This window comes from Centroberyx affinis, unplaced genomic scaffold (assembly GCF_046629955.1).
Source record: "Centroberyx affinis isolate AG114_WGS23_722 - 3 ecotype Tasmania unplaced genomic scaffold, CSIRO-AGI_Caff_v1 ptg003184l_1, whole genome shotgun sequence".
NCBI classification, from domain to species: Eukaryota; Metazoa; Chordata; class Actinopteri; order Beryciformes; family Berycidae; genus Centroberyx; species Centroberyx affinis.
In genome coordinates this window covers 38,487-63,329 of record NW_027281229.1, presented here as the reverse complement: position 1 = coordinate 63,329, position 24,843 = coordinate 38,487, and the positions used below count along the sequence as shown (strand labels likewise).

At 40.6% G+C, this 24,843-nt stretch overlaps 3 protein-coding genes across 4 annotated transcripts in view; all 3 read right to left on the bottom strand.

Annotated features, from left to right (window-relative positions):
- Positions 1-2,268: 2,268 nt before the first annotated feature.
- ghdc (GH3 domain containing) lies at positions 2,269-10,416 on the bottom strand. Its single transcript, XM_071538019.1, has 11 exons — positions 10,205-10,416; positions 9,700-9,990; positions 8,271-8,467; positions 6,820-7,014; positions 6,502-6,621; positions 5,609-5,906; positions 4,727-4,916; positions 3,703-3,774; positions 3,409-3,542; positions 3,110-3,198; positions 2,269-2,934 (listed from the first exon to the last, which is right to left on the bottom strand). The coding sequence occupies exons 1-11, from the start codon at positions 10,287-10,289 to the stop codon at positions 2,713-2,715; spliced, it is 1,893 nt and encodes a 630-aa protein (XP_071394120.1). The 5' UTR covers positions 10,290-10,416; the 3' UTR covers positions 2,269-2,712.
- A 1,073-nt stretch (positions 10,417-11,489) lies between these two features.
- LOC139659984 (FERM domain-containing protein 6-like) lies at positions 11,490-17,463 on the bottom strand. The gene is made up of 11 exons (XM_071538020.1): positions 17,392-17,463; positions 16,629-16,719; positions 16,222-16,304; positions 15,619-15,677; positions 15,221-15,473; positions 14,533-14,688; positions 13,990-14,055; positions 13,680-13,748; positions 13,261-13,435; positions 12,180-12,371; positions 11,490-11,744 (listed from the first exon to the last, which is right to left on the bottom strand). The coding sequence occupies exons 1-11, from the start codon at positions 17,461-17,463 to the stop codon at positions 11,608-11,610; spliced, it is 1,353 nt and encodes a 450-aa protein (XP_071394121.1). The 3' UTR covers positions 11,490-11,607.
- Positions 17,464-18,164: 701 nt separating this feature from the next.
- Positions 18,165-24,843, bottom strand: part of gpam (glycerol-3-phosphate acyltransferase, mitochondrial) — a 31,844-nt gene continuing 25,165 nt past the window's right edge. For both annotated transcript variants that reach the window (XM_071538017.1, XM_071538016.1), the window contains exons 17-21: positions 24,511-24,588; positions 23,976-24,113; positions 23,478-23,667; positions 22,061-22,119; positions 18,165-21,879 (exon numbers count right to left, since the gene is read on the bottom strand). In XM_071538017.1, the coding sequence (XP_071394118.1) occupies positions 21,763-21,879; positions 22,061-22,119; positions 23,478-23,667; positions 23,976-24,113; positions 24,511-24,588 (582 nt within the window). In that variant the 3' untranslated portion in view covers positions 18,165-21,762. The remainder of the gene's footprint in view (positions 21,880-22,060; positions 22,120-23,477; positions 23,668-23,975; positions 24,114-24,510; positions 24,589-24,843) is intronic.

Genomic DNA, 24,843 nt, shown 5'->3' with positions numbered 1-24,843 from the left:
CTGCTTATCACTAATAAAGAGGCCAATCCATTAAACATGCTCACTATCTGCTCCCTGGTCTCATACCACAGAGTGACGTACAGTCCACCAGGTGTAATTATCCCAAACACACTTCCCACAATTCATAGGTCTGCCGGTGCGGTTGGTGTTTACCCTGATAAAGTGAAATAGGATTTGAGATTAATGTTAAATGAATGGATAACTCCTCTGAGTCTATCATACCTGGACCAGACAAATTGTTTTTCTGAACTTTGAAGCTACTTAAGGGGAAACTTGAGGGGTTTAAAGCCTTGATTATACAAGTTTGATCAATTGTTTGGCAAGAAAACTATTAAACGTTTTGAATTTCAATGAAAACCACAACCTGGATTTGAAAGGAACTGGCCATAATCCCGATTTAAACTCGGAGGTGATGATAGATAAACTGTGCAGCCAGCATCATTCAACATGCAACATTACTGGGATCTGTGGCCCTGCCCTCGACTAAATATATCCTCCTTTCCTCGGCAAAGCCATTGAGAAATCATGACTGCCATTCTCAAATCTCTGTTGTTTACGTTGAATGAACTAGCGGCTGGGGCAGATGTGATCACGAGCTCTCAGTGTTTATGTGTGTGTAAATCCTCAAAGCACGTGAGGATCAAGACGCAGATACAGACTCTATCTCACAAAACCCACACATAGAAGTTACAATCCATGCTGAATGAATAAAAACTGTCATGGAAAAAGACTGAGTTCTACTTCAACCAAAACATTTATAATGCATTTTACAATGATAAAAATAGAGCGCCATCATTAATAAAATCAACCAGTTTTTCTCCAACCCCCCAAAGATTTTACATCACGTTTCTGCCGAACACTGACACAGCTTTAACTGAAGAATTCTGGTTATCTTTGTCCTGTCCTGTACTTGGAATTACTTCATTCATGAAAGACCCTGAAGCCCAGAAAAAGAATAATATAAACTAATATTACTAATTTGCATGGGTAAAAGAACAGGACAAACAGCATCATCATCATCTATCACCATTTAATGAAGGCGATGGTTTGAGTTTGTTTATGGCTCAAACATTCCCTGTTTGTTAAAATTCAGTAACAGCTAAGGACATGGAAAACAATACAAGTTTGGCACTGGTTGTCGTTTTGCTCAAGGACACTTCAGCAGGGCGGATGCTTACTGAAATGAGGGCTTGAACCCTTGGTCCGGTCTAATCTCTAAGTCATAAATAACCCCTCTGCTTGTGTAACCTTTAATGTGCTGGGGAACATGAGGAAGACGAGGCAGGAGACTCACCTATTTCACATCTTCAGGTAATTGCAGGCTGAAAATGCTTTTAGTTTCAGGGGAGAAAACACCGTCTCAGCTAATGCACCTCAGAGTCACCATCTTGTGAAAGGCCATTTGGTGTGTGCTTTTGTGAGGTAAATTTAGCCCTTTTCATTTCTCCCCTGTTTGCTCTAATCACATTATGAAGCCAAAATAAAAGCGCAGAGAGCAGTGTCAAATCTCTGCTGAAATGGGACGTTACTAAAAATATTAGCCCACTTTGTGAACGGAGAGACCTGCAGGAGAGAAGGATGCCATGCGACAACACACCAGTGTAATAGATGTTCAGAGAGGGCCAACTCTAATGGGAGCTTATTCAGCTGCTTATTCAGAGTCCATGACCAAGACTGCAATTTGGGCAACATAAAATATCTCATAAAATACTGATGTTGCAGTTTGTGAATAATTTAAAGTTACTACTCTCTTTGGCTTAGAGGTAAAGATGCACTGGATCATTGCAGCTACAAATGACTTCTTTACTGTCTTAACACTTCAGAAAACTGCTATGCTATACTTGCCTCTGGTTTCATGTGTGCTGGATTGACACATAATGAGAAACCGATTCTTCAGATCCATGACAGTGAGTTACGTTATTTACCAATAATCCACTCTCTTAACTCATGGAAGGGAAGGGAGACCATTCATTAATAAGATGAATAAGCAGTGAATACTTACTGTACCTGGTCTATGCCAACTGAGGAACCCACCTGCAGTGGCAGTTACATGTCTTTCATGTAGGACTAGCACCCTCTACTGGTGCGATGATGTGCTCCTGGCGCTGGTACAGTACATAGGAAGGTCAGTCACATGGAAAAGAGTGAATGCAGGCACAGCAAGTACGGTGTTGGTGTAACTGTGATCCTGCTGGAAGCCAGAGAAGATCTTGAGAGAACATGTCATTAAGCAAAACTAATATTTTAATAGATTTCAGTAGAGCCTACCTTCAGCAAAATTATGTTTATTTATTTATTTATTTAACCATTATTTGACCAGGAAAGCCTCATCGAGGGAACTGGCCAAGAAAAGCCGCATCAATGACAGACATAAATGTTATAATTATGGTAAAGAAAAAACAAAATAAAAAGTTTTCAGCCATCATTAATCTAGATGACCAGAGTCAGAGCAGAGTCCATGGCATATACTGTTGATTGTTTTGACAACATTATAATGTACATTTTTATCGTACACTTATTGTCAAAAATCAACAATGTCATGATTTGGAGTATGAAAGTGTTCAAACGCACAATTCATCAATCTTGTACCCATGAGTAGCTTGTAAAAAACTGGAGATACTTTGCGTGTGTCTCATTACAGTCAGTCAGCGCTCATCACAGTCAGAGTGCACAAGCATCGTCTCATTTCCCACAATGCCTTTCATTGGGCTTTCAGGAAACAGTTTTTCCCAAGAGGAAGTCAGCATATTCTTTCCTGCGCAGCACGCGGTGCATTTTGAAGGTATTGGCTGAGGTGCTGGAGAAGGCCATCATTTGTTTGCGAAGTTCCTTGAATGCACCCTCCGCCACTAGCTGCACCCTCATTGGTCCGATGCTGCCTTTGATACGGAAGGACTTGTAGACAGCCGAGTCCTGCTGGAGACAAACGTCCAGCTGGAGGGGAGGAAGGGGAGGAAGGGGAGGAAGGGGAGGAAGGGGAGGGGGCAGACAAACAATTTTCTCATTCATTACATGGCTTCAAACTGTCACTTTCTACAAGACACGATCCCACCTTTTGTGGATTAATCGATCCAAGAAAAAGAACAAGTGCTTGCTAGGTTTCTCTTACCTTATATCGCTGTTCCTCTGTGAGGTTCCTCACTCCTTTCAGCTCCACAAACACCTGGTAGTGAGGGTCGGAGCCGCCTATCGAATCTCCTGCAATACCACGGTAAGTTAAGATTCATTATGGCACAAAATGTACCCTACCAACCATTCAGACATGAGTCACACAGCATCCAAATGAAAATACTTTCTCGCTCGACTCGGCAAGTTCAATCTGTCACAGACAAGGATTCCAAATTCTGCTATGACTCAGGGCTACAAGCTGTAAACCTTGGACAAATTAAAGGTATAAAGAGCCCATACCCAGGATGCCGCTCTCGGCACAGCAGTAGTCGACCAGGTGAGCTCCGGGCCACTGGGCAATCGCTTTCTTCAGAGCCCCAAGGAACAGCATCTCAGACACTTTCTCCCCTCGAACACTCAACATCTGGCCCCGCCTGGGAGGAGACAGAGGGAGGGGAGGGGGGAATCGGTTTGACATTCACATGGGCAGACAGGAAAGCAGGCAGATATACACACAACATCGACAAGATGAGATGAAATGCACACACATGTATGCAGGAGAAGAAGAACACGGGCATCTGTGCCATACTGTACCTGTATTGAAACTCTACAATTGGACACTGATTGTGGAAGCCGACTACTTTCACAATATCTCCAATTCGGTATCTGTAACACCACAAACACTAGTGTCATTTATGCAATTGTCCAATATACAGTAGCTGACGATCATAAAGTACCTGGAGTTTGAGAAGTTGCTCTGTCTGCTGTGCACCACTCTCTGGTTAAACCCCCTGCAGGCTGTGCAGTTCTGATTGTCTTTTATGTTTATTGCATATCAGATAGTGTGAAGGAACCCAAGCACAAATCTTGATATCAGCGTCGTCAGACTGTGTGAGACGTAGCTCATTCTGTCTCGACAGTGTGCTACCAAGTCTAGAACTTCAAGAAGGGGCATTTAATCAACCATTCCCATCCATGTCACACTGAACGACCCAAGATTGCGACCATTGTTGTCACAACCAAAGAATTTGCCCGTGACATGAAAATTTTGTCTGGGACGGTATAATTGTACCCCCAGACGAGCAAAATCACACAGATCTTTCTTTACTGGAACACACTGGGAACAATGTGAATGAAGCCACTGAGAGTCTGATATGATAGAGAGTATGATAGAGTCTGATATTTCAGTGCACCGCTATTATCAGCTTTTCACAGACATGTATTTGTATTTGTATGGCCATATATTCTCTGATAATGCACCACAAAATTGGTATTTCTGCATAACCACACAACATTAGTTTCACAATTACACAGACCTTTGAAAAATAAGAGAACAACTCTATGCAAAAACAGTGACTTTCAGTAAATAAAATAATTTTTGGGATCAGCATGGCTTGTCTCAATCACTCTTCCACAGCCATATTAAGATTCCTAGAATATGTGGTCTGTAAATTAGATCTATATTTCATTCATCACCAAAACAATACTGGCAGGTATTTTGGATATTGTTGATTTTCTTCCCCAAAATATTGATATTAAACCGTAAAATCCTGCAAAAATCGGTCCCTAGCAATTTCATTCATCTTTAGATCCCTTTTTGGTTGGAAAGGAGTCAGACCTGAAGAGTCCTGAGGCGTTGGTGATGACCAGCTCATAGCTGTGTCCCTCCTTCACCTCCCCCATGAGCAGAGTGTGCGGCTGCTCCTCATCCAGGCTGCTTTCAGGCAGGAACTCGCAGAACATGGAGCGGGGACACAGCAGGTAGCGTCTGGAGGGCTCCTCAGGCCACAGGTTCACCCCGATCAGACCTGCACGGGCCCGTACGCACTGTTAAATCAAATGTTGCCAAATATAGCACAGTGGTTCCCAAAGTGGGGTCCAGGAACCTCCAGGGGTCCTTGAGGGGGTCCCATGGGGGCCCCAGCAACATGGGGAATATTTTGACTTTACTTAGATTTCACTCACTAGATGTTATCACAATGAGAGTCACAATAAGAATGACTATCTTAATTATTTGTACAGTGGAAATTATGCTCTCCCTTCCTTCAGTAACTACTTTCAAGACAGGCTTGTGCAAAGCAATTCCCTTCTCCAGTGGAGCTGCTCAGTGGCAAAGAGAAATCATCAGGCCAGAAATACAGATTGGATGTGGATGGAGATTGTACAGATATTCATCCATATGAAACAGAGGGATCCCTATTTATAGAGCTCAACTCAAGCAATGTTTCTTTTTTTAAATCTTTTTTTCTGATAGAGTCTGGTGCACTCAATTTTCACATAAAAAATGCTGATGTTCCCTGGGTTAACAATTTAGACCAAAATGTTTCTAATACAAATCTTAATCTGTATACACATCTGGGCACACACACACACACACACACACACACACAGATACACACCCCGCTTTTATTTCAAATTTTTGTTGTTATCAAAATATTTTGAAATAGTTCAGTTTAAGCTGAGGAAACTAAAGCCGATGTCGTCACACACAGGTTCCTACCTTCAGTAGCAGCGTAGAAGGGCGAGTAGAAAGGCAGTCCTTGGCAGTAGTTCTCCCTCAGCATTTCCCCATAGATCTGATTGGAGCCCGAGTCGACGGCCAGCACCAGGTGGAGGCAGGGCCACAGCCGCTTGGCGATGCCCCGGAAGCCCTCCTGGAAGTGGGCCCGCAGTTGGGCGGCCCTCCCTGGGTCTGGCTTCATCAGAGCCTCCAGCCTGGCCCTCACCTCCGGCTCCAGATCCAGAGCGTCGCTTATCTTCCCTCGTTCAATATCTTCCACAAGCTCCTGCCAGCGCTGCTACAGGAGGGAGAGCACATCAGATAGAGGGTGACGGGCTGGAAGGCTTACTTTTCTAATTCCTAGCTCACCGAACAAGTTGACAAAGAAAGCGTTCCTCTTCAGGGCTTTTTCTTCTGTCTACGGACACCTGACAGACAGCTGCATCATCCCCAAGATTTCATTCCACCTTACTAGACAAGGTCCTGGTGGCACTCAAAACCAGGCCAGTGTGAAGGTTACAACTTAAAACAGTAGAGGATTTTTCCGCAACATTACCAACAGAGTTTCATAGCACTGCTGTTGGATGAAAATCTTGCATCTCCTACAAACAAACATAGTAATCAACAAAAACCATGCATTTTATGAAATATACAATGGGTTAGTTAGTTAGTTAGAGGGTGGTTTTTCAAGATTATTTTCAGAATTTCAGACACAGAGCTCCTCTTTCTTTTTAATGTCAGAATGTCAGTTTTTCCCCATCTTCCCTGATCACATACTTAAAAAAAGCATAATGCAACCTTTCAAGTGACTAGAAAAAAAATGAAATTTGGCTTGGTTTTCACGACATGCAGCCAATGTCTGCATTTTATTTAAGACGTAAGCTATGCTGTACCTGTAAGGCGCTGAAGGCATAGAAGACTGTGGAGGCAAAGTTGGACTCTAGCGTTCCCACACTGGGATCTTTCAGAGCGAAGAGGAGATGCAGGTAGAGCGTGTCCTTCTCACTGGGAACCTGAAGGGACAGGAGACATTAAAATCACCTGGAAATCATTCAGAAAAGGAAAAGAATTGAACAAATTACACATGAAAATGAAAAAAACCCCTCAATAATAATGTTCAGAAACCAGTTAATACTTTGCAGTAGGCTTATAGTCAGGCGTTCAAAGAGACAAAGAGGTGACACACACACCAATCACCTTGTTGGTCGTACCTCGAAGGCGGGTGCTGGGGTGGTGTAGAGGTTGAGCATGTGGCGGGAGGAGGCCGGTGTGGAGGAGTTTGGCCCAATGGGAATGCCGGCCTCTGACTGGCGGAAAGTGGGCGTATAGAAGAACTTGGTGGTCCGCTGGAGACTCTCGCTGGCAGGGAATGCCCTCCGCATGGCATCCAAACACACAGCTACTCCCTGAGGGAAACACACACACACACACACACATTTAAACTGCCGTTTGTACATTTTACTTACATCACTGCCTCTAGAACAGTGGTTCTCAACGTGGGGTCCGGTGACCAACAGGGGTCCTTGAGGGCATCCCAGAGGGTCCCCAGCAAATTGATGAAGCATTAAACTTCATTATTTTATTTACAAGAACAATTACAGAATGTAGCAGACTGATTATTTTGATCATAGTTTCACTGTTATCTCTCTCCCTACAATACAGATAGTCATGGAGTTCTGGACAAAATCATATGTAACAATAAAAATATTCTCAGATGTGGGTCCAAGGGACAAAATCGCATCAAATGGGGGGTCCATGGCCCTAATGTGGACTAAATTAGGGGTCCTTGATATGAAAAAGGTTGAGAACCACTGCTCTAGAAAATGTTTGTTTGAACATGTTGTTTCTGTCATTGCTGCTGACTGTTTTATCCTAAATTATAAACAGTGAAACTGAATATCCATATTCCATGATAGACACAGTTTTACATGCACAACAACACAGAAGCAATAATGTCATGCTTTAAATGATATTTCTGCTACCTTAAACAACAAGCAGCACTATGTCTCCCTCTTCATAGTGCTCAACCCAAACAGTGGGGAGGTTTGTGAACTATCTTTCTGATAGAGTCTGGTACATTCAGTCTGATGATTTCACACTAAAAGGTTACCTGTCTAAAGGAGTTGCACCTGGGCACACTTGGCCCTCTCTAATTTACCATTTATATTAATAATTTAGGCCAAAATGTCTTCATCTGTATGCTGATGTGATGAATGATATATTATAATATATACTACTGATCTTTTGACAAATGCTAACATTTTAGAGCCATCTCTATACCTCCAATCCTATAAATTGCAGCTTCACTGACATCTAAATGTTGCATACATACTTCACTTTCACTTTTCCCATAGGAGAATGTATACATAGAGCTACATAAGTTAACTTTTTACTCTAAATTCTACTTTATCTACCCACACATTTATACAATTACACCCATTCACAGATGGGAAGCGTACATAGTCAAACCACTAGCCACTAAGCCACTCTCCTGTAGCAGTTGGGGGTGAAGTGCCTTGCTCAAGGGCACCCCGAAAGCACTTCCTCCACCCGAACTTTGTCATCTGGTCAAGCAATTCAAACTGGCAACCATCCAGTCAATCACAAACCTGCGTTTCTACCCTTGGGGCTACAACCAGGCAGCCAACACATCATTATTCACCTGCAGGAAGAACTCGTTGTTGGTGTCCTTGGTGCTGAGCAGCATGGCGCTCGCCCCCGACGTCCCGGAGGTCATGGCTAAGATCAAGGGCTTCTCCGCGATGATCACCTTCTCCTCTCCCGCTGCGATGCGTGTGATGAGGTCACGGTACTGCTCGTACGTGGTGACGGGGTGACGCGCCCGGAAGCCGTCGCTGTCTGAAACAGTGTCAGTGTGGAAGTAAACAGCTGGTTTTCAGGTTCATGTTTATGTATTAAAACCGTCTTAATGGTGTTTATAGTGTCTGTGACCCACAGCTATGTCTTAGATCTTTTAACTACTTCTGAGTCTAGGTGTAATCCTCCTGACCAATCTGAAGCACAGGATGAAGACCAAATCTGCCTCTTTAAAATCACATCTTTAAATCACATTTTTACAGACAGGCTTTTATATAAATTGTAAATATAAAAAAAAATAAATTAATAAATTGTTTTTACTTATTTTTATTCCAGTTGTTTTTTCCTTATTCTTTTGTTTTAACCCTGGTTTTAATTGTCTGGCATTTTTTGTTTGTTCATCCAAATGTTTTACTTTATTTGTTGTTGTCTATGAAGCAATTAATAACACAGAGGGATTTTTTTTTTTAATAGTGCCACACAATGTTTATACTGCTAACAATAATCCCCATTCAACGGATGATTTTAGCTCCCACCTGATGGCTGCAATTATATATTAAATATATTACTATTATATACTACATACTATACAGGCTACTAGAGTATATTATAGGATCAAAAGCTTGAATATCCTTTAGAATGGCATGGGACTTGCAATATAGACTAAAAATTTACTTTGACAGGCAGCAATTGATACGCTGCTGGATGTGACAGTGGCTCTCTTGGAAATGGTTTAAAACATTATGGGTAAACTAAATAACTGGTTTAGGTCTATGGTGTTTTTGATATAATGTATAGGCTACCTTACTTTTTTACTTTCGTTCCCTTATTGTTTAATTTCCAGACAATGAATAAGAAAGGAATATTCATATTCAGTCCTTGGGTGAATATTTGTCCCCAAAAAACCCCATTGAATTATTATACACATATACATGTAATATCCTATATAGGCCTGCCATAGAAAAATAAAAACAATACCATAAAGTACCATAAGGACATTGCAAACGCACTATTGAGTACCACAGACGAACAAAGTCCTTTTTTTTGTTTTGTTCTAATGATATTGTTACTGGTTATACAGTACAGGCTATAGGCTGTGGCTATAGACAGTCCCTTTACATAAGGTTACATCACAGTTTGTTGGGGGTCAAATGAATGCTGATTTTAAAATACACAAGGGTTATTTCACTGCAGTAGAGTTAGGTATGGGGCTAACTTATACAAGCCCACGTCAGAAATTCTTTATTCAGCACCGTTTGATTTATATTCCTTACCTTTGATTGAACTGAAGCCATACTGTCTTCCATAGCATGTGTTTGTGTTTTTGCGCAGGCGCCCCAGCAGAGTGTCCTCCTGAACTTGCTTTACATTGAGCGTGTCGGCTTCAAGTTTCGCTCTCTGCCGTTTGCCCAACCAGCCGACCACCTTCACCGCAAAATACTGGCTTAGCAGGCTGCTTAGTGTCCGGTTTTCTCCTTTCACCCTTGAGCTTATTTCCCTCCACATGAGAGCCATCCCGGCCACAGAAAACACACCGAGGGCGGTCGAGAGAGGCGGCGGCATCCCTGTCAGAAAAAGAGACAGTTACACAAGAAATACACTGCAGCTGCTGAGCCAGTAGAGGGCGCTGTTGGTCAACATTTATCATCCTTAACCACAGACTGTAGGCGTTACCCTACAGTTAAGCCAAGTATTACTTTGTTCTTCAGTCCAGGCTAACGTTACAGTGTGACTTTTGTCATGCCTTAACTGTTTAAGTCAATCTTTTAGGCCACCTACCCTGAAGTTGTCCAATGATGGCAATAGCGATTGATAAAATCGCAAAGCCCAGCGGCAATGCAACGCGAATCCATAAGGAAGTCATCTGTAACAAACGAGGACGTGCCTAATGTGTTTACAGACTTATTGTTTAGATAGTTTACATGGATAACGCTGTTTAAGCTGCATTGGAGTAACGGTGAAGGGGTCTTAACTTCCACTCGCGCAGTTGATTTTGCTTCTTCCGTGTTTGGGTCGCAGCCTGTCGCGCTGATTGGCTGACGAAACGGTGACGTCGCTATGTCTGATACATGGGGAAAGCGCCCAGAAAAAAATGCAATACTTGAGATCTGACCACAGGATATGACTGACTGGACAATAGTCAGACCGAAAGGTTATCAGGCTGAATGGGCTATTTTCTCATACCAGATGTAAAAATCTGTGGGAGAAGTGAATGACAAACACCTTCCCCTCCCACAGCAACTGCCAAAGTGCCTTTATGTAAGGTACTGAACAACTACTACTGCACAAGGCCTCACAAATTGTCCCTTTGTAACAAGATGACACAACACAATGTTTTCAGTGCATTCAAAACAGTCAACTCACTGTTCTTTATTTTTTGCCTACATTCCAGTACACTACAGTAATCATTAGTATAATTACATTGTTCTTTACATCAGTGGTTCTCAAAGTGGGGTCCGGGGACCCCCAGGGGTCCTTGAGGGGGTTCCAGGGGGTCCCCAGCAAAAAGGGGAATGATTTATTTTCACTATAATTCCATCCATAAGTAACACAGTGACAGAATGTATGACTATTTTGGTCATGGGTTTCATACACTTTCTGTAATAAAACATCTAAAAGCAAAAATCTTATCAGATGGGGGACCCTGGGACAAAATCTTATCAAATGGGGGTCCGTGGTCTAATTTGTGTCAGTTTAGGGGTCCTTGATGTGAAAAAGTTTGAGAACCACTGCTTTACATAATAACAGATAGCTTACAGGTCGAGGCTTCACTGGTACACAATTTGTATATCATGTGTAGTCTACATTCTAACTTGAAGAGCTATGGGTGTGTTAGGGGAGTAAAATAAAACACAAGCCCAGCGAAAAGGTCTTGTCCTGGGCCGCAGAACATTTAAGGAGTCCCTCTTGCTTCTGGTTCTGGACTAGTCCACAGAAACACCGTCATGGGCTCTCCTCTTCAAAACCTGCACAAAGACCAGAGAAACAGTTGAAACCCTTGAAGTGGGACTGTGTGGGAAATTTCATCCAGTAAATAGAGGAATCAGCAGTATGCTCACCTGTTTCATTTCCACCGTGACATCTGATCATGAAAGAGGACATAAAGTTATGTAGTGCACATGCAATGCAGTTAATAAGCACACAACCAAATGCCATTTTAGATGCATCAGTGTTTATTTGGACTAACCTGCCCAGTAAGATGAGGGCAGCGCTGAGAGTCCATCGACAGAAACACCATGCAGCAGCTCAGCCAGCCAGGACACTTCAGCTGGGTCGTCAACCAAAACCTCCTCTGGGTCGTCCACACACAGCTCAACCTCTGGCATACACAACGTGAATACAGAAATGCAGAGTAGTTTAAATGTTTCCTCTTGATTTTCAGCCAAAGTCGCCAAAAGCTGAAATAAAATAACAGTTAAAAAATAATTAATTCATGTCTTTTTCTGCTTTATTCCCCTTTCAGTTATATGCCAAATTAACAAGGTTGATTTCACCCAAAGATGTGGTTTAGCAGCTTAAATCTCTCTCTATATGTTTTTTTATGTGATTGTACTACATTGTCATATATTGTAAACTGCTTTGGCAATATTATACATTTTTGAGAGTGATTCCAAGAAACCTTCTTTGAATTCAACAGATTTCTGATCAAAATAACAAGCGACATCTTGTGCAAAAAGGACACTTGGTTAACCCAGGTTAGAGACATGGAAGATTTCTCCAATATTACTTTTAATCTATTCAGAGAGCACAACACCTCTGACACCTCTGAAGGTGGTCTCCTCCTCCTCCTCTTCTTCTTTTGTCCAGGCCCTTGGCTTGGCTGTGGGTGTTACTAATGCAACGCTGCAGTCAGACAGAGAGGATGTGAGGCTGGTGCTGGTGCTGCAGAGTCTCTGTTTCAGGTCAGCCGGGTCACAGATATAGGCCTCCTGGTAGAACTGACAGGCTACAGAAACAGAGACAGACAGAGATTGAGACTCTGGGCCTGTGATTATGTAAAAAAATTGGTTTAAATGTCCCACATTATTCAGTTGTTAAGATTTTGTATTCTGATATACTCCCAGGATAAGAACAATATCCGTTATGATGTTTGGCAAATACATATCCTTTAGTTAAAACGGTAGCCTATTTATTGAATGTATTTGAAGACTGAGTCCTCACAGACAGAACAGTCACAATACTGGACCCTAATTGGACAACAGCACCAGCTCTTCTAATGAGGAAACCTGCTGAGTGGAGGCTTTCAAGTCAGTTCAAATACTACAAAGTCGCCTGATTAAAGCTTTGGCTTGGGAGCCAATCAAGACCAAATCCAGTTGTGATGTGTTGACTGAAGTTAGTCTGAAACAGCCTTTGAAAAAGGATTTTTGAAAAAGCAATAAGTTGCAATCCAACCATTTATACAAAGTCAAATTCTAACAGTGCCTTTAAATATCTTTAAATAGAAGAAAAGTTGAATTCCTGTTATAGGACAGGGCTCATTTACATCAATGCTCTGGTAGAAATATTATCCTACTATGCTTTTGTTTTATTCAAGATTGTGTTTCTGAATTTGACAGTAGCAAGGCTGGCTATATATACATGTTGATCTGCTGTGCGGTACATTATCAAGATTTCCACCCGATTTTACTTTTATTGTGTTTGCACTAAAGATGTGCAAGTAAATACAAATGAATAATAGTGACTTTTTGAGGCTGTTTAGGTTACTCAAGTTGAGGTTTTATGACTGATCATGTAACAGCTGCACAAGTTATATATTAAATTTGTAATTATATCTATATATCTAGCACAGGAAAGTCCCACAGCCTTAAGGGGAGTAGGATGATCCTGCTGACCCTGCATCTCCTCCAGCTGTCGGATGTGGCCGACTGTGTCTCTGGTGTTGATGTGCAGCCGGTGACTATCTCTGAGGTGCTGCAGAATGTGTTTGGAGTGGAAGGCTGAGAGAGAGTAGTACACCAGCTTAGGCAGACACAGGGAGCCCACCGCATGGATCTCAAACCTCCTGCCCTGCAGAGGGAGAGGGAGAGAGAGAGAGAGAGAGAGAGAGAGAAAGATGGATGGAAAAAGAGAGCAGACATGCATACTTGCTAGTGGTGTACAAGTGGCGACATGAAAGCTCAGTTATGTGCACAGCAACACACAAATGTATGTGAGTCTGATGCCTTTTTGTTGTTGTTTTGTGTGTGTGTGTGTGCCTGTGTGTGTGTGTGTGTGTGTGTGTGTGTGTGTGTGTGTGGTCGTTGGAACTGACCTGGAAAGTGAAGCGGTCTACATTGGTCCAGGAAAAATCATATAATAGACATTGCTTTCCTTCCACCTCCTTAACAGACATCAAAACAGTTCACATTTGTAATATATGAATGTAATATTGTAATATTGTAATATTTGTTCATATATGTAAACTCTGGGGTAAAATGTTACGATGGCGATGAAAGTTCCAAAAAGTAAATTTTCCATCTACTTGTCAAACTTTTCAAGAATCAGTGTGTACAGTATATGCTGAAACTTTTGATGCTCATTGTATCTTTAAGTAAAAGATTCTGGCACAGTGTAAGACCCACCTCATAAATGTGTACTCCTTTCAATGCCACACCAAGAAGGACTGAACTTTTTAGCTCCTTTTTCTCCTACACATAAATGACAGAGGAAGGAGAGAATAAGATATAAAATATACAATATAAAACATGAGCTTGTGCTGTCTGTTTGGTGTTAGCAGACAGAGGAGAGAAGGTGTAGTCTGGATTTTGACTTGTTAACCCAGGTAGCGAAATTTTCTCTGACTTTCCAAATTGTTTGTTCAACCTAGGGAATGGGGAGGGGGATATTTGTGGGTTTTTTTTTTTTTTTTACCGCCAGCTTGTCAACTTGTTTCTCTAATAAACAACTTGAACATCACAAAACAATACAGTCTTAGCCTCCAATTTGTCATCAAAATCAGACTAATGGTGTTTGTCAAACAGACAGAAACAGCCAGATCCATAGTCTCCATTGTGTAGGAGACAGCTACAAACAGGCTCACAAGTCATGTTGACCATCTTAATCATGTACCCTCTTTGGTTACATGGTGATTTCCTCTGGCTATGCTAAACATTGACCCCTCTGACCTGTCTCATGCTGTAGAAGGTGACCGGACCGTCCTGCAGGCTGCTGGCCTCCTTTATAAACTGGAGGATGGCTTGGCTGTGTGACAAACCTCTCAGCTCTCTGTGTAACACCGGGCTGTGCTGCAGCAGGTAGCCTCGCCCTCTGCGCTTTATCAGCTAGGGACACAAGCGCACACACACACACACACACACACACAGCTCATATTACTTTTTCCCTCATCAAATGTATGGAGACATTATTTCCAAAGGTCACTGTAAATAAGCAAACAGAATATACAATGACAAATCCTTCATGTACAGTGCAGAATAGACACACTGCATTGGTTTTTATGCTGATTTCATTAGGTTAGTTTCCCTTAGTTTTCAGACATAGTTTGTTTATTTTAGTTGCTATTTTTTTTATTTTTTTTTTTACTTTTGATTGTCAAGGTGAAGCAGAATATGCATGAAAATACTTTTTTGTGTCTTTTATGTGATTTTATGTGTTTAATGTTAAAAAATGGAATTCTACCCAGTTTAAGACAGTTACTATGTATTAATGTATTAGTAGTACGTTGATAAACTTATTCAAAGACATACAACTCTCCCTCTCTGGCTCTCTCTCTCTCTCTCTCTTTCTCTCTCTCTCTCTATTTCTCTCACTCTTTCTCTCTCACACACTCACACACACTTTTTTTTTTTTTTTTACCCAAGAGGGGAAGTAATCTTCAGGAAGAAAGTAATGTCTATATTTTTTCTTTTCTCCTCCTTCTCTTCCCTCCTCATCTCCCTCCTCCTCCTCCTCCTCCTCCTCCTCCTCCTCTCTCTGTTCCAGATCTCCGAGTTCAGCTTGCAGAGCTGAAGCTGCCAACTGGAACAGCAGAGCTTCCTGCTGGCGGCACTGAGAGCGCAGCACCTTCTGTCTCAGCTCGGTGAAGTAGAGCCGCCGCACTCTGCTGCTCCTGAAACAACCAAACAGCAGATCAGTTCACAGAGTTAAAAATCCAGAAGGCTGGTCTTCTCATTATCGATAATTACAAACAGGCAGAATTACTTTTCAGATATCTTTCAGAAAAGAAAACTGATGGGATTAGAAAATGCACTTACAAGATTAGCCGCCCACTCTCTACATAATACTGCACTCTCAGAAATAAGATGAATGGGCCCTGGAAATATAGAATAAATATTTCAACAGAGTTAAAAGGGAACACTGCTCACTTAAAAAAAATCACATACTGTATCTTTCTCTATTGTCTAGGAAAGTCCAATTAATATTTGAAAACACAAACAGCTCTCCCAAAGCCAGAAACCAGATAAACGAGACTTGACTTACATTAAGAAGTAAAATAATAAACTCCTCTATAAACAATGCATAGGAGACTGATTTTGTGGACCCAATGAATTTTAACTTTTGTATTCTAATGAGCTTTATTCCCAGTTCTACAACAGAAAACCAGAATATCCCCCTAGATGTTCCCATAGTTCTCTAGTTGTTATGTTCACAATGTTTGGACTGTCCTAGACTATTAGAATAACTTTAGGATTTATTAAAAGTTGAATAGTATTCCCATTTAATACATGCCAATATGCAAGATATTATCAATGTGTGTCCGTACAAGAGTTCACTGCGACACACAGCAGGTAAATCTTCTGAAACTAGGAATGCAGAGCTGAAATTCAATTCTGTGAACTTTAGAGAAAACGACTCACCATCAAGGATCCTCTCCTCCTCCATTCCTTACCAAAGTACTTCCTCAGCTTTTGCTCCAAATTGAGAAAGAGATATTCATTATCTGTTTAAAATAAAAAAGGCACACTGAAATAACAGGGTGACAGACTGAAAAACAATAGACACATGACATTTAACCACTAATTAGAACTCATGAGTGCCAATTAACTTGAATTTTTCATTCATATAAAGGGCTAATATGAGTCAAGTGATGAAAATAATGGTGACTGTCTCTCCTTACTGTAAGATAATTTTTCTCATCAACACCACCACCAAAGTAAGACTCTCCCTCAATTTCAGCATTCCACAATAAATGAAGTCAAAACATTTTCTACTTAACCCCCCCACACAGTAAAACCAACACACACCCACACTTGCACAAACCAACCCCTGAGAATGGCCAAGCCAAAGAGATGCAGCTCCCCGACACCAAGCAGCTCCGACACACGATTCAACACTTCTTGGCCTCTGGCCTTCACCTAATACACATAAAAACACACACACTTACAGAATTTTGTAACATGTAACACCCAATATATCGGTTTAACACCGATATTGGCGTTTTATTAAATATTGGATATTGGCCAGTCATGTGGTTCACTGCTGATATGATTTAGGTTTCTCCCAGTCCACAGCTATAAAACTCTGTAAAACCTGCAATCAAATTTTAGCTCCTTTGCACATTTTATCTATTAAAATGTCATTGCTTCATTTAAAGGCCGAATGTATTCCAGAGTTTGCCCTGGCATTGAATGGGGTCATCCTGCCTTAAAGAGATGCCAACACCCCTAAAAAAATTTAATTAATCTGTGTTTCAGTGGAGAGTTTTAGTGTCCCGTTATGGTCTAAATGCTCTTTCAGAAGCTTTTCCATCCTGCTGCGAATAAAAATCTCAGGGGAAATACTGAATACTAATGTTCTGGTCAAATTGAAAGATATGTGGCACAAAATATCGGTGACTTACGCCTAAAAATATCAGTATTGGCCTTCAAAAACCTATTTCTGTCAAACCCTAGTGTCCATTTAATATTGATGTCATGTCATGTGACATTGCTGTGGAAGAAAGGCCTCTTAACAGAAAGATAAATCCATTCTAAATGTTGCATTAGGATCAAAAACATCCCAGTACAATGACACTGAATGCCACTCACCCCGACAGCACAGTCCAGGTGCTGCTTGTTGGGTAGAAGGACGCTCACCTCTCGTTTCTGCTTCTTCCTCATCGTCAGGAGTGTGGAAATCTGTCACAGCAGCTTCAGCTTCACTCACAGCCTTCCACAACACATCTCACACTCTCCAATACCTTCACCGTCCTCCCATGGGCCGGCCAAAACAAGCCAGCCTTCCCTCCTCAACCTGATAAATAATGACCTCCATTAGTTCCAGTGTGTTTAGTTATGTGAAAGAAAATAGGAGGAACAGCATAGGAGGAGGGTTTCTGGTGTGAATGAATGAATATGCATTAGCTGTACCAATTATCAATGCACTAAAATGTAAATAAGGTTGGGGAGGAATACTGTATAGCAGAGAAAGTTGGTATGAAAAGTGGTTATTGCACAGGTTATTGTATAAATCATTGTATATGGGAGAGCATTTTTCACAGCTGTATCTATATCACAAGTCCTGTGTGTGTAGAGATGCGTTGTGTCTATTTGTGTTTGTATATTTGTTCTCAGTGGGGTCATGGGACAAATAATGACAGATAATTGAAGAAAAGTGAAGAGGTGTTTGTGGACATGCTGGATGCTGCAGGACTCTAAATGTCTTGCTTCCAATGAGATTGCTTCAAAAGCATAAAAGACACAGACACTGATATCCAACCGTGTATTAATGTAGCAATCATCCCATCCAAAATAAGGACAGACAAAAGAGAGCATTGTTAATCTATCATTAATTTATTTAAAAACAAAACTTAATGATGCCAACTGTGCTCTGCTCTAGGGAAGCAACAACAGAAAAAAGAGTGACATTTGTTTTTCAGTAGCTGGTGATTCTTCTTATGGTAAACTCAAGTTCTCTGCCTTATGTTTCCTTAGTTACTGTCTAAAAAGTTATTTTTTTTCTCTGATGCCCACACAAAATGAGCCTTGTTAACATGCACACAACAACAAAGAAAAGAACAACACATACAAAGAACACTACAGTGCATTAAAAAGGCATCCTGCTCCAGAGATACAGGTCATTTTTTTTTTTTACGCTACCAAGTTGAGGTGGTTACTTTGCATCGTTTTGTTGTATGGTTGTAATGGGATGCTGTTAAATTAGGTAAGTAGCAATGAGCTTCAACCACCGTTAAGAAGAGTTCAAAAAACTACATAATGTTTGTGCACAACTATCGAGTACTCTACAATATCACATTGACCATTTGGGGGACAGGTGAGATACATTCAAGAGGTAACAAAGTTAACTTTATTTCCTACACACAAACAACTACCCTTCTCCTCAAAATAATATATTCACACACTAGACTGTAAAACACATTTCTCAGGTTAAGTCAGTTCACATTGAAGTGTCGATGAGATTAAAGGCGACCAGCGGATACATACAGTACAGTACATATAGTGGTTGTCTTGGCGGAGGTGCCCCTCACTTTGGGTACCTTTGAGATTGTGGGTTCAGTATTGCTTTACGACTCTCGGTGCTGACAAAGAGCTTCAGCATGTAAAAAAAAAAAAAAAAAAAAAGACTTGATATTGTCAACTGATTGTGAGCCAATATTGTGCACACTGATCACATTCCCATTTAAATAACATACTTATCTGTTCTTCAACATGCCATGGGTGTCATTCTTTGATTTGCAACATGATTAACTGGTAACCCATTTTATTTTATGGGTCATTTCACACTCTGTGCTCCCCTGGATTAAGATTGAGAACACATATGCAAGACGTGAAATTTACTACAGTTATACAGAGGTTCAAATAAATAGCCCCATTTTAGATTTTTCTGGAAAACCGCATGGTGCTATGCAGGCTTATAATAATCAATAAAGCTGTAAGCTGTGTTAAAGTACTTAAATTAATTGTTATCAGCAGTGTTGTAGACTATGGTCACCATTTAAAATATATATTACAAGTTTGTGCAGCATAGTCTCACATTTAAGGGTTAAAATTGGACATACACTTAAATTCGTACCATCAGACACCCAATTCCAATTCATTTGATTCATATCAAAAATTGTCCCAACACACAAAGAATGTAGACTTGTAACACTGCTTCCTCATCACCAGTCTAAGGTTTGGGTTAGAAACTCCTCCAATCACGATGGCAATTCTCCAAACTTCCACTGGCTTTCCCTCCAATACCGAAACACACTCCTTCCTGTCTTCCCAGCCTGGTGTGTGCACATGTAATTCAGCAACGTGTTAATAACCCAACATGGAGTTGGACTTTGTTCAGGTATGCTCAGGTTCAATGCAAAATGTATTTTGCAAGCAAGTATATGACATAAGGTGGTCATTTTTTAACTCAGTAATTAAATTAGGCAGATACATTTCAGAGTATAAGAACAAGAACTAAACATTGAGAGCTGTTGTAAAACAAAGCTATTCTACAATAAAAATGAAGTGTTAAATAGTACTGATACAACGTTTGCAGCTAAATGCACAGGTGCTGTGCAGTGACATTTACAAGCCACATTTCACTTTGGTACAATGTTTTCACTTTTCATGATCCACACCTTCATAGAGGTTCAGGAACATTCAACCTCCAACATCAGCTGCTCTGGTGATCCACTCACCACCAGAGCTCAGTTTTTGTCCTTAGCTCTCAACATTGATTTCTGCAAAAGTCAAAATATTTTTTTGACATGTATGTTCTAAGACACTGTTATTTCATACAGATGAAATAACTGTACCAAGACCTACATTCCTTGCTGGTAACTGTGTTAGGAGTAGGATTTTTAGGCTGCTTAAGAAAGTGGTGCTGAAAAACAAAAATGATATACCAAAGTGAAATATCGTTTTAATAGGAGAAAAAGGAAAAAAAAGACAAACAGGTGGACCTGACTGTTAAGGACTACTATTTGATTTGCAAAACCTTTACAGCCCTTCACAGCAGTTTGTATACAAAACAACGTAAACAACTCAAAGGAGGAAGATATCTCTCCTTTCTTCAAGACTGACAAGTTTCTTGAGGAGGTATAACCTAGAGGCTACTAAGCCACTATCTCGCTCTCCCAAAATAATAGCCAACTTCAAGAGACGTGATCTTTACATGTTCATCAAATAAAAATGGAATACCCAGTGGATATGTACCATTCATTATTAGCATACTGCTCAATTCCTGTCTTAATAATGCCCAACCATGGGAGCGAAGCTTTTCTTTCAGCAGTTTCATGTTTCATAAAACATGAAAAAAACGGTGATAATCCCAACCCCCTCTTTCCCCAAAAGACATGACCAAAGCCTTTCTGTGCTCATTGCATTTGAACTAAAGTAGTTGTGATGGCAAGTTAATGGTATTTGATGTGCTCTGCTGTACAACATTCATAGATTGAAAGGTGTTATGCAAACACACACACAGATCAAACTCTCCTTTCAAAACCCTTGACAAAAAGTACATGGAAAATAAAATGCATTACTGAATGCACTTCAGATGCTATTGGAATTTCGATTGGTATATCTTGTAGGTATTTTGCAAAGTAAACATTTTTGCATCGCTGAAATGGTTTGTTGCTAAATGTTTCGATATCTAAAAACAATGCTGTTTAACTGATCTTACCTATCTGTAAGGAGGATTAAATCTTGACAATACAACATATATTTTTTTGTACATGAAATCTGGAAATGTACACATTTTGCTGGGACACTTTATATCTCTCAGGATTCAGCAATTCTTTCTGATGTTGTTGCTACATTATTACATTTTAAAGTACCGAATTGCAAGTGTTCAAAATTATACACTTTAGATAGATTGCTGCCCTATGAGAGACTTGTCTATCGATTAGTTTTTAGAATTAGCTTTTCCTCAAAAGTTTTGACTTCCTATTATACTGGAGTGCACCGGAATAAACAAAGCAATTTTACAAACGTGCACAGAGTTAACATAAAAATGCCTTTGTTAGTGGTTATTTATGCTTACCATCAATGAGATGTATTATTTTGCTTGTTCACTTGTCTAAACCAAAGGCAGCTTGCTTTGTTCAGATTGCTATAAATATGATTCTTATTTACTAACCTGCTGGAGTATACTTTCTTAAAATTCCATTCAAATTAAAACCTGTTGACTTCACTGGCAAAGTACACAAAGAGAGGATGATGCCTAGAGGTACCTCTTCAAAGAACGGTTCATACGTTTCACTAGCTGCACAGTTCTAAGACAGAGAGTACTTGACTGGAACAAAAAGGGAAGACTGGCTTCAAGTCTCTTCTGGCTAACAGCTAACGGTTAGCGGCTTTTGCATGAAGGCACTTCCTGGTAAAGCTTTCCACAGAGTAGCACCTGGGATTGGTTAGATGTAGCCAGTAGAAGCCCTTGATTGGAAAGAGCCTGGGGTCTGAGTTGGGTTAAAGGTGTCTAGGTCACAGCAAGGTGAAACCTAAGATGTACTGCAGGAGCTTGTTCCGATTAGCCTGAGGTAGGAAGGTGCTGCTCAACTCCACGGTCGTCACCAGGTTCTCCCGTCTGTCCTTTAGGACCTATAGCCGGCAAATCACAAGACAACTCTAGCTTAAGTCAACTGGACTGCATGACCGCCATGCACACAACTCTACTTTCACAATATTTTCTTTTAATAACTGTATTCTAGACAACAACTGAGTAGGACATTTCTGTACTTACTAGTAAACTTATACTGAATGAACTTGAAGACACTCTTACCCCCAGCTCTTTGAATGTCCTCACTGTGTTCTTAACCAGGTAATGCGTTGCACTTTCACCTGGAAAAGAAGAGAACACAAGGATTAGTAAAGACTCAGGGTTATTAGTCTCAATGATTTGGGGAACAAAATTTATTTCTTAGACGTCTTTTATACGAATATCTTGACTATTTTCCCCCTTTGCAGACATTCTGATCGAAATTAAATAAAATGCTTCAATATTGCTTAATTTTCAGATTATTAATTGTGGAAACTAAGACATGATTAATTGTGATGAAACTGATGAAAACTGATTAAATGAAACTGATTAAACCCTGATTAAACTGTTTTTATCATTCTGAATTATCAACAAGCAGTTTAGTATGCCATGTTCCTTTGTAGATAATTTTCGGCACAACTTTCTGTGACTTCCTCTTTGTGGATCCTCTGATAATTCAATCAGTAAGTAATAAGTAATAAGTCAATACTGAAGGCAAGGACTAACGCCGAAATCCAACCACCCATTCATCCATAAGGTTGCTGCAGTAAACTAACAAGTGAGGCAGTATTTCTTTTGTATTTTAACTTTTTCAGACCTACTACACTCAAACACAGTTGGAGTTGAATATGATCATCTACTGCTGCTCATAGTAAAATAGCATACATTACATAACTAAAGTGACATCCATGTCCTTGTACCAGGTATTTGCAGGTGTCAGAGTGCCAAATGTCTAGGATTTTAAAAGCTTTTATTGCTACTTGGAACTAAGACCAATTTAAAAAAACAAAATAAAGTAACAAAGCTGGCCATGTCTATTTCTAACTGAACAAAACTAATACATTTCTGAAACTACAAATCAGCAGTATAAGAAAAAGGAAAACAGGGAATAAATTATTAAGTGATATCAAGACCAAATCTGTTTAGTAAAGCAGATATGAAGAAACATGACATGTTTTGATTATTGTTTTGTATTTGTATCTAAGAGTGGACATGCAGAGTAAAGAAACATGTTATTGCATGGTGAAAAAATACGACTGTATTTAAGACATTTTAATATTTTCTGAGGCCTGTAATTTGCATACCCTGTTGTGCCCTTTGAGCTTTTCTAAGCTATTCTACTTACCTATTTATTCGTTAATTAATCTTCATTCAGCAATCCTGAGACAGTAATGTTTCTTCTAGCAGTTTTTCTAGCAGTAGGGGATAGGAGTAATTTTGGTTCTGGGACCTGGGTTCTGTCCATATCCCATTAATCTTATCCTAGATTATTAGTCCCAGTACCTGTTATGGTTTAAAAAATGACTCTTCTTTGGATACTTACAGGATGATATATGGAATAACTGTACTGTGCCCTATATTTGTTTATTTCAAGTGGGAAATGGGGCTGGATGATGAATTTTCATTGACTCTGGTATGACACTGGTGACACTGGTATTACCATATGCAGCCACTCCTCTCTCTGTGCGGGTGAGCAGATATCTGAAGAGCTGTTGGGTGTAGTCGGGCTCAGCCATGGGCTGGCTCAGGCTATGGACGAAGATCGCAGCCCCGCTGTAGGCCTCCAGCACCGGGCTGAGCAGCCGCTGCAGGAAGATGAAGAACTCCTGGTGCTCCGTGGAAACGCTCACCTGATGGGGAAAAAATAGAGAGGAAGGAAAGAGGGAATGGTTAGATCAGGCTTACACTACAAGACTTTCTGTACCAACTGTTGAGTGTTTGATGTTTTAACATCACTCCCGATCAAGAGGAAGTCAGTGATTGGCCTTTGCCTGATCAAACATAAGCCCGAAACCTTCATCCTCAAAATAATCAAACAATGTATGATGGACAGTGGCTGTTGAAATATGTGGCATGATGTTCTGATGGTTTTTAATGAGGAGGTACAAATGAGTCCCTCTAACAGCTGAGTATCTGTGAAGAAGTGACTAAACTGAACCTTTAGGTAGCGGTCTCTCTGCTCCTCTCCAAAGTCGCTGTCCTCATCCTCCTCGTCACTTCTCCAGGAGAGGGGCTCTGGGAACTTTTTGGGCCAGGGTTCCTCTGTCGGGCTGGGGCTCAATTCCTCCTGGTCCTCCTGACACACACACACACACACACACACACACACACACACACGTACAAATTATTCCATCTGGGTCTAAGGACCATGAAAAATCCCACCCAAAATCACAGATTAACAAGTAAAGTTTAGCTGCAGTCAACCTCCAATATTAGCCGCTGTTATCCACCGTCACCACTGGCATTCAGGCGTTTAACCCCCCAGAAATAATCAGGCTCAAATTCTGGGATACACAGTGAAATGATATTACCTGCATCTACTTTTCCTTGTTTGTAGATATGTTACAGATACAATATTCAGGCTAAAATCAAAGTAAGAAAGTGGCCCTGACTATGGGTCCCCAGAGCAACTTGAGTATTTCCCTGCTGTTCATGAAGCTTGTCCTCCAGCAGAGAAGAGTGTGTGAACTGACCTCTGCTACGTAGAGAACACCATACTGGATCAGCCGAGTCACAGCATCATGGAAGACCTGATAGATTGTCTGACAGGGCTGTGGGATGGACAGGAGGACACTTAGAAACAAGGAACACACCATTTGGTGTTGTTATGTAAAAACTATTTAAACCTGCAGCAGCAACGACAACAACAATCAACATTTAGTCAAAGACTAGGGTTCCACCAGTGTGAGTTTCTGAAGGCTGATATCGATATTTTTGGAAAAATGGGTATTGCATTTAATTCAGTTTCAAGTTAGAAACCATTGATTAAGACATTAAAAACTGGAACATCACTACTGGGTAAAATT

Excerpts from the sequence above, each read along its gene's own strand:
- ghdc (XM_071538019.1), bottom strand. The coding sequence starts at position 10,289 with ATGACTTCCTTATGGATTCGCGTTGCATTGCCGCTGGGCTTTGCGATT. Across the intron at positions 4,917-5,608 it reads CTTCTACGCTGCTACTGAAG|GTCTGATCGGGGTGAACCTG; the intron begins GTAGGAACCTGT and ends GGGCCCGTGCAG. Across the intron at positions 3,543-3,702 it reads ATTGTAGAGTTTCAATACAG|GCGGGGCCAGATGTTGAGTG; the intron begins GTACAGTATGGC and ends GTCTCCTCCCAG.
- LOC139659984 (XM_071538020.1), bottom strand. The coding sequence starts at position 17,463 with ATGAGGAAGAAGCAGAAACGAGAGGTGAGCGTCCTTCTACCCAACAAG. Across the intron at positions 16,720-17,391 it reads ACCTGGACTGTGCTGTCGGG|GTGAAGGCCAGAGGCCAAGA; the intron begins GTGAGTGGCATT and ends TATGTGTATTAG. Across the intron at positions 12,372-13,260 it reads ACAGCTGGAGGAGATGCAGG|CCTGTCAGTTCTACCAGGAG; the intron begins GTCAGCAGGATC and ends CTGTTTCTGTAG.